The sequence below is a fragment of the Rutidosis leptorrhynchoides genome, chromosome 4 (genome assembly GCF_046630445.1).
Source record: "Rutidosis leptorrhynchoides isolate AG116_Rl617_1_P2 chromosome 4, CSIRO_AGI_Rlap_v1, whole genome shotgun sequence".
Taxonomy (NCBI): domain Eukaryota; kingdom Viridiplantae; phylum Streptophyta; class Magnoliopsida; order Asterales; family Asteraceae; genus Rutidosis; species Rutidosis leptorrhynchoides.
In genome coordinates this window covers 149982420-149992684 of record NC_092336.1, presented here as the reverse complement: position 1 = coordinate 149992684, position 10265 = coordinate 149982420, and the positions used below count along the sequence as shown (strand labels likewise).

The 10265-nt window shown below is 27.4% G+C and overlaps 1 protein-coding gene across 1 annotated transcript; it reads right to left on the bottom strand.

Moving 5' to 3' along the window:
* Nucleotides 1-6938: 6938 nt before the first annotated feature.
* On the bottom strand, nt 6939-9087 carry LOC139841133 (uncharacterized). The gene is made up of 9 exons (XM_071831365.1): nt 8985-9087; nt 8782-8881; nt 8546-8640; nt 8345-8429; nt 8089-8221; nt 7780-7967; nt 7389-7680; nt 7209-7283; nt 6939-7109 (listed from the first exon to the last, which is right to left on the bottom strand). Exons 1-9 carry the CDS (start codon nt 9085-9087, stop codon nt 6939-6941), a joined length of 1242 nt encoding a protein of 413 aa, XP_071687466.1.
* Nucleotides 9088-10265: the final 1178 nt, after the last annotated feature.

Sequence of the window (10265 nt, the reverse complement as noted above, 5' to 3'; positions counted from 1 at the left end):
TAAACAAATTAAGCTTTGAAAAATTGAAGTCTTAAATGAGCCTTTTATTAACTCATGTAACTATGAAATAGGCCAAGGATTTTATAGACACATTTGAGCATGACTTGAAATAAAATAAAAATTGTACACATATCGACACATATAGATATTACCCTGACTATTTTTATCAAAGCATGTGGGATTGATTTCTTAAATTCTATTATTGATATTACTTTAACATATTGTAGTATTATTATTATTATTATTATTATTATTATTATTATTATTATTATTATTATTATTATTATTATTATTATTATTATTATTATTATTATTATTATAGATCAAAAGGACAAAGTGAGATGGTTCCACTTACGAATAAAAAAAAAAGAAGAAAAAGTGACCAACTAAACTTGGATGCTATTATGTTGGCCACTTAAATTAGGCTCATGTTATGGATTACAATAATATGAGTGATAATAAAATAAAGATGGTAATGATCCTTAGTAATAATGATAATTTGATGATGATGAGTATGTCGATGATGATAATGATGTCGTGATATAAGAGGATGAAGGGATAGAATTATGATGATGATCATACGTGATATATGATATGATGGATGATAATAACCGAATTAGTTTAGGAATATATAGATTTAGGTTAGGAATCAAATCACAAAAGCATAGCAGAACAGTTGGTTAGGGAGTTTGTGTTAAACCAAGAGGTCTCGGGTTCGATCCCAGTTTGAGGCATTTATTTTTAGAAAAGGGCTTAAGGTAGTTTACTCATTTTAATTATTATTATTACTATTATTACTATTATTATTATTATTATTATTATTATTATTATTATTATTATTATTATTATTATTATTATTATTATTATTATTATTATTATTATTATTATCATTATTTTTATTCATTATCATTATTATCATTATTATTATTATTATCATTATTATCATATTACAACAAATAAAGTTTTTGTTTATACATAAAATATAATTATTACATATACTATAATTATATTAATATTTCATATAATTATATAACAAACATATTAACATTTTTTTGTATAAATATTTATATATAACAAATTAGGTATTTTTAATATAAAACTAATTATATATAGATATTAATATAACTATATAAATATTAATCATTTTAAATATATACACAAATTAAATATAGAAAATATATTAACTAAAGATATAATATATGAATTTGTTCAATTACGACTATATGTGTTAATATATATATAAATGATATAAGTTCGTGAATCTGAGGCCAACCCTATACTTGTTCAATGACGTCATATGTATTTTTACTACAAAATACATTATGGTGAGTTTCATTTGCTCCCTTTTTAATTGCTTTTGAAATATATATTTTTGGGCTGAGAATACATGCGCTGCTTTTATAAATGTTTACGAAATAGACACAATACTTAAAAATATATTCTACGTAGAGTTGTACCACTGGCATACTTCCCTGTAGCTTGGTAACTACTATTTACATGGGTATTGTAAACGCGAATCCTGTTGATAGATCTATCGGGCCTGACAACCCCAACCGGACTGGACGACCAGTACTCAACGATTGCACAGTACTTCGTTTTGTAGACTACACTTGGTACGGTGTAGTGAGATTTCATAATAAAGGGAATATGCGACGTTGATTAAATGTTAAGTATGGTTACCAAGTGCTCAACCACTTAGAATGCTTTACATACACTTGCGAGTGTATTATGTTTATGATTAAGAAATCTTGTGGTCTATTAATATATTGAAATGATTGTTATGATAAACCTATGAACTCAACAACCTTTTGGTTGACACTTTAAAGCATGTTTATTCTCAGGTACGAATTAAGTCTTCCGCTGTGCATTTGCTCAATTTAAGGACATTACTTGGAGTTGATCATCGCAATGGGACCAAATGTTGATGACTTCGTCTAGGTGGATTAGGACGGGGTCGTTTCACTCATTGTGGTAAATGAATATTTTACTCAATGTAAAAAAACATGGACTTAGAGATTGAAGGAAAAAGCTCGGAATTGTTATAATGTTCAACGGTACTACTATCGCAAAAAGGTAATCTACATATGTGAAATATATCTACTTAATTCCTAGAATAGTACTGTTAATGTTATTTCCGTTACATACAATTAATGAGACGTTATTATATACAAAATATTAACTTAGTAGATATATTATGTAGAAATATGTTGAGGATTTAGAAGAGCTAAACAAAAAATTAACACAAGAACTACATGAAGCAAAGACACTTCATAACCAGGTTTTGTATATTTTCATATGCTCACTGGATATTTTCTTATTAACTATTAATGAGAAAATAAAAAAACATACCAAAGGTTAATATAACAGTGTTCTGATAATCATATATATTTACCTTTTTTATTGTAGTATATGATGTTGGATGATAAGACTATAATTTATCCTCCATCAAATGAATCAGGTAACTTGCTTTTTAAATCGAAAATGCTTACGAAAATTTAGTACAACATTTTAATTTATACACAATCATTTACTGTCTTCTTATTTTTTTTAACAAACATCACAAATTATGCTGAATTAAACAAGGCTTGGTTTGTTGAGCATGGAAATTTAATATCTCGATTACGTAAAGTAATGACTAAAGAATATACAGACACAAATATAAATCCTATTCTACAAATTGTTGAACAACAATTTAAAGAATTATTCATACTGAAGAAATCAGCAACAAAGATGACGTGTTAAATATTATATATGGGAATTGGATGACACCGGTTGAAAGGTGTATTATGTGGATTGGCGGCTTTCATCCTTCAGATATTGTCACTGTAAGCAAGTGATTTTCCTTATAACAACATAATGCATACTAAATAAAATAACAACAAATTATCAATTGTTTCAGTTAATTTTGGTTCAAGTTTATTTAACAACTTCACAGACCAATAACATTAAACATTGGGAAAAATATTGTATCGGTCAAGAAACTGAATTGTCAAATCGTATTATGGAAGTGCAAACAAGCATAGCCAAACTTTTAACAGGTAAATCGTTCTGTCCAACTGGAGATGATTATTATTATCAAAACTATATGAGCAACATGTTAATGTCTATCGGAAAATTACGTGTTATGGAAGATGTGTTGCATCAGGTAATGTTTTTATTAAAGTATTTAGTGCTAATAACATTTAAATATTTTTCATTGTTTGATTTAATATTCATTTTGTTGTATAAGTTTTTCGATGTGACTTACCTTCAATTACTTAATTTTTTTTAGGCAGATCAATTACGTGCAAGCACAATAGATAAATTACATACCTTTTTAACATCCAAAAATTTGGCATCAACATATTTGGCAATTAATCAATACCTACAACGGACTACTGCATTATCAATTTTGTAGATAAGTCGCCCAAGAGTTTAATTACTATATTATTAATATTATATATGACGCATTGAGGATTGTTTTTTTCTTTTTTTTTTTGGGAGTGATTTACATTGTTTTATATATTCATTGATTTATATACAATGGAAATGTTGTCCAAAATACAAAGTATCGACGAAATCATACCAAACAAAAAAGTATATAACTACATACACATCTATTATTAAAAATATTATTAAAGTTAAAAATCTTATAAAAAACCCGCGAAGCCGCGGGTATTTCACTAGTATATATATATATATATATATATATATATATATATAATTAATAATAACAATTAAGTTCGATGATGATTACAAATTTTCAAATAAATTGACTAAAATCAAGTGACTAAACATATAGATCCGTATGTACCTTTGTCATTGGTGTAAGATATTATACGGATGAAATTGAATAATTACCATTTAGTTATTTAAATAATGAATATTATATATATATATATATATATATATATATATATATATATATATATATATATATATATATATATAATTACAATCATATATTATAATTATTATAATTTATAATCATTATTATTATTATTATAAAACAAATTAGCTACATCAAATTTTGACAATGTTTGATGATTTTTTGAAATTCAGTCAACAATTTTTGAATACCATATTCACACGATACTGTTACACATATATTTTTCGTTCATTAACAGTCGTACAACCCACGGGCTCAATACTCAATATTTAAATATGCAATAAACGTAATTAGTACAATTTATCTCATTTTAATTACAATTATTAATATAATTTAATTATCTCAATTTAATTACAATTATTATCAACATATTTGACCTGCAATTTGAAACGGATAGTAAAGACAATAAACAATATCACCATCTCTCAAAATTTTAAGGTACTTTTTGTAATTTTTGTAGATGTATATTAAATTTTAGACATCCTTTTTGAGTTGTATACTTTTTTTTTTTTTTTTTTTTTTTCAAAAGTGTCAAACTCTATGTGGTCTTGTGATTCATGAATGATTTCATTTGATAAATCTTAGAATTTTTTTGTAATTCTCATATATATATATATATATATATATATATATATATATATATATATATATATATATATATATATATATATATATATATATATATATATATATATATATATATATATATGTGTGTGTGTGTGTGTGTGTGTGTATATGAATATATGTATATACATATATATGTATATATATATACATATATATGTATAATGTATATATGTATATACATATATATATATACATATATGTGTATATATATACATATACTAGATCTATGAGCCCGTGCGTTGCAAAACATACGCTAAAGATTTAGTTCATCATTCAGTAAATTTTTTTTTTTATAAAAAATCCTCTCAACTACCATCAAACTAAAGAAAAGATCACAGGTATTTCGATTATATCAAACTGTATAGTTTACTTTATTGTATAATACTTTGATTGTGTACTTGATAATAAGACTATCGATGTTAAAAAATAAGGAATTGTTTTAGGGTTTTGCAAGTGATCATAGATATAAAAGAAGTTTGTGCATAAAATTGTTGACTTAAATATAAATGTAATCTTGTCAGCATACTAATTGTTATAGTTTACTAATCAGATGTTTGTAAGTTATTTTTAATATGATTTTTTATACTCAGAGTGTAACACATGCACTGTATATGTAAATGAGTATGCTTAAATATCAATTTATATCCGATTATAATCAAACTACAAAATGCATGTGAACGAAAATTAGTAAGTATAGGGCTCCGTGTTAATTAGTTTGTGTAAAAATTAAATAAAGATGTGTAGGTTTATTGATTCCGTTTAGTATATGAGAGTATGTTGAAAATATGAATATACACCATTAGAAGGATGTTAGTTCAAGTTTAAAAGAGAAAATAGATTATGTGTGTATTTTTTGTGTGAGTTTTAATATAAAAACAAATGAGTCTAAAAGGATGTTAGTTTGAGTTTAAAAGGTCCATGAGATAAGTTGTGTGTTTTATGTGTTATTTGATCTAAACACAAATGAATGTAAAAGTAGATTAGTTGAGTTTATAAGGTAAAAGACTTAATGTTTGGATAATGTGTGTGCTTTAAATGTTTAAATGGATGGTAATTTAGATGGAATAATGAGATTAAATGTGTAAATTGTTAAATACATATTTTGGTTGCATTCAACTACACATTTGTTAATACAAATAATGAGTTGGAATAATAATGTAATTACTTATTGCAGACAAAGAATCGCAAAATCATATCGGTAACAGGCACGAAGCCGGGTCATCATCTGGTGCCACTACCGAAAGTAGAAAAAGAAAATTGGCAGAAAATGTTGAATCTGATGAGGAATCAGAGGTCAAAATTTTAAGCGAACATGAATTTGGCTAAGGAACAACTTGATATGGTTGAAGAAGAGGGATTCTGGAAAACAGGGAATTGTGTTTACTTCTACTTCAAAATGAAAGGAGCGAATGTTTGGGTGAGCTTTTAATTAATTTAATTTTTTGATCATCTATTAGGTTGTTCAACTTTAAAAATTGGATGTGACAATTAACTCTCTATAATATTTTTTTTGATCTGTTTTGGTGTTTGGGTATATATTGAAATGAAAAAGATGACTGATATTTTTCAATTTTGATTTGGTCTCTAATTCAGCATTTGCCAAAGGAGCTGGTAGCACTGCCTGAGTTACAAAGAAATTGTTATTATGAGTGTGTGGATGTTGAAGACAGGACTCATGTGTTTGGTTTGAAGCAAGATAAAAGACGCAAGTACAAAGACTTGTATGTTTCTGGTGGATGGCTACATTTTAAGAGGGTCAATGGTTATCGTGAAGGTAATAGATGTTTGATTTCTTTTGTACCTGATAAACGCAGGTTCTATATGGTGGTTGATGAAACTCACCCTGTTTGAATTCTTAGGTTGAAGACTTGATCATTTTGAATTTCTTTTGTTGGTGAACTTTTGTGTCTAATTTCTGTGTGATAGTTAGTGAAAACATTAATGATGAAGGTAGTAGTATTGTTGTCTATGAAATATAATATAATGTGTATGTGTTTCTTTTGATAATCTTATCTAATGTGTTTTGTTATGAATGTTTAGTTTAGTGATACTTGCTGTTTCAATATTGAACTTTTGAAATCAAAGTTGGTAATATCATTAATAAAGTAATTCTTTTGAGAGTAAACATAAAAAGTATATCAAAGTTTAGTTCCAAAACTTTAGTATACACAATAGTTTTTAAAATTAAAAGACCACATTTAAACAAACGTTTAAAGACTATTTGATTTCAAAAGTGGACGACAATGTAAAATATATGACATTAACAAAAATTTATATATAGTTTGACAAAATATCTTTAACATAGCTAACAAACTTATTCACAATATATGAAGTAAACGATCTTCACATATAATCAAACAATCCAGGAAATCAATAACAATCAAAAAAAGGCAACAAAATCCCAATAACATTTCAAAACATCAAGAATAAAATAAAACAAACACTAAATGTTCAACGGAACTGCATTAGCATTGAGATTCCTCTTTGCCTTGCTTGTTGTAGACTTCGCAGAAACAGGGCTACCACTTGGTTCTTGTTTGATAATCTTCTTAGGTGGGGTGTAGCTTGTGTTAGATCCAACCTCAAGCGAAGCAGATGTTTGAGTGGAACCACACTGTACAATATGCACAATGAACAGATAATGATCAACAAAAAAATAAATATTTTACTAATTGTGCAACTAAATTAATTTACTAAGAATATGAAACACAACCTTTTGAGAATTAGTGCATACAGAAGGAGTAGGTTTTGCATCATGACTATTTTCCGTCCTGTCATCATTCATAGCCTAAAAGTGATATAACAAATGTTCAACAATTAGTAGAATGGGAAGACTAAAACAGAAATTAAGCACATGATGTTAATGAAACCATAAGTATTATTAACAAAAGACCTTATGAGCTTCAAGTTTAGTCTTATATTTATCCACAAACTCAGCTTCTGACATTGCATCCTTCACAGTGTAGTTTGGATTTACGCTAGTTACGTTGTAGTTGGACACATCCAACTTGAACAAAAGCTTGTTACGAATAAGAACATCCAAATCATCTGGAAAATCGTGGCCATTCGGTAAAGATATTTGTAGCTCATATGCTGACTTAGTAACAAATTTACAAACTTGAGTCTCAAACAAAGTAACGGTGGCTGTGTCGGTCAAGTCTTCAATACGAACACTCACTTTGTACCTACATGATGGTAAATAAACATTATCCGAACGATATTTTGTTTTCAAATAAACGAAACCAATTATAAAAGGTGAGCAGATTATTGGATGTATTTTGTACCTAAGTGCCACACTTGGATTTGAAACACACTTTCTAGGTAGAGCTAACTGTGCATCGACATCCAAAGTTAAGTCGATATTTTCAACTTCAGGGCTGGCCTTCTTGTGATGTTTCTTGCAACCAATGTACCACCATGGATCATCTGGGAGCACAGAAATGATTTTTACGTGCACGACATATACACCAGGCTGTGGTTGAAAATATGATAGGATAGATTATATGTTAGAAATATATATAAGTACATAATAATTTATTCATAATTGATAAAGCAAACTATAGAAAGTATGAATCATGATTCATAAGGTTTACATCACAAAAAGGTAAATCAACACATTCTATAGATTTAGTGTGCTTAAACCAAGCTTCAACCGGATCCTCAGCTGGTTCAGAGGACGGTGCCAAAGATTCCGTTGCTTCAGAGTTTGCATGAGTCTCCAAAATGCTGAATAAAAAAACAAAATAACTATCATATGTATTAAAGATTAACAAATTTAAAGATTGTCTAGGTAAGTGTAAATACAATATATAATTTGAATGTCCAATTGTTTGTAAACTAACATTTTACCTCTTTATAAAGTCATTGGCTTCTACACAGTTTGGGTTAATGAGAATTCGTGTGAATGTCCAATCTAAACGAACAGTTAGTTGTTCTAACACAAAACATTAAAACATGTTACAGAGTATTATTAAAATAGAATAATGAAATTATTAAGTGATACTAATATATAGGCTATGGACGATGTAAATACAAATAAAAAATGGATACCATCAAACTTCTTTGTCCTTCCAAATTGAATAAGCAAAATAACACATTCATTATCACCAACTTTTACTCTCTTTGCTAAAAAAATCATCTTTATACTTGGACCACAAAGTACAGCTTAGATTAGCACCCCTATTTAGTGGAACAGGATATGCATTTAGATGTTAAACATCAATATTTTAAAAATTGAAAATAAAAAAGTAATTAAATTCACTAAACATTGATTTTGATAAACTTACTCCAAGTCTTTCAACTCAAGAGTAATATACTTGGATGATTCCTCTCCAGAATCACCATAGGCCTTTTCTGGACTTATGTATGTAACTCTACCAATTATATCTGAATTCAAAAACATGATATTACAAACTTATGACATAAAAATAAAAGTAATGATTTGATAGTAATCAGTAAACGTCAAAATTGATTAATAAAGAGTTAATACCTGCAGTTACACCTTCTGCAAGTTTGCAAGTAATAAGATCATTGAATGGTATGAAGTTAAAACCAGAACTGCCACGCCATTCAGAAGCAGGAATATCAACCATAGTTGACCTATAGGTTAGCATCAATTTGCACAGATGTTCCCAATGCATCAACTTGCCTTTGAAAGGATTGCTTATTATAGAGGCACTCACTCTTAAACAAATAATTATTCTGAACTTTCAAAAGAGGTTCATATTTTGACATCAAAACAATTTTAATAGTAATTCCAATCCCCGAGCCCTGCATATTTATAGTTAACAGAATTTTTAGCAATAATCATCAAATATATGTCAACATCAATGTAGAATATTACGATAAAAAAAAAGATGTTAATTTTTTCATATCTAATGGAATAATAACATTAGAATGAAGAAAAATTAAAGTAATACATTTTCATCACATACGATCAAATCAAGAAATGGCAAATCAGAATCAAAGTTCTTCTTGGACATAACTTCAAAACTCAAAATCTTAAATCGAATGTTGACAAATGAGTTTCTTAGTGTGATTCGTTGAATCATAGTGAAATTTCCTGCCATATTGATTTTTGTTAAATATTAGATATATGAATATGAATGAGGATTGGTTTAAAATGTAAATGAGTTTTACAGTCTATATATACACGTCTACTACGCAATATAATTAGTTGATTTAGGAGAACAGTTATTTTAGGATAAGATTGTCACATCTCCGAAAACTTTGGTAACTGAATATCACGTTTAAAAGTTTTCAAAAACCGTTTGACCAAAAGAGATAGTAGTAGTAAATGTGATTGAACATTGATAACATACACTCCTGATTTGTAGGCAAAATTACTGGCAAGAAAACATGTCTGTCAATAACAAAAAAATCATCATGTTTATGAGTAAAAAATAGATCAAATGATTGTATATAACCTAAAATAATGGATTGTTATTCTGGAAAAAAAAACATTCATAAGAACACGTTATAAAATCTGAATGAATAGAAGTTAAACACATAGGATATAATGAGCAACGATTAAAACCATGACGATGATCTATATTATGAAAGATGACATACATCAAATCAAATAATAAATAAACAACAAAAATCAGTACAATAGACCTTAAAATTGTTCATGTTGTTTTCAAATTTGTTGCCTTCAATGATCAAAGATTAGAACAATCAGGCTATACAATATGTCATACAACATACCGTCATTGTTTTTATTTTTTCAATAACGTATAATTCGCAAAAGACTATAGAGTAATGGAAACAT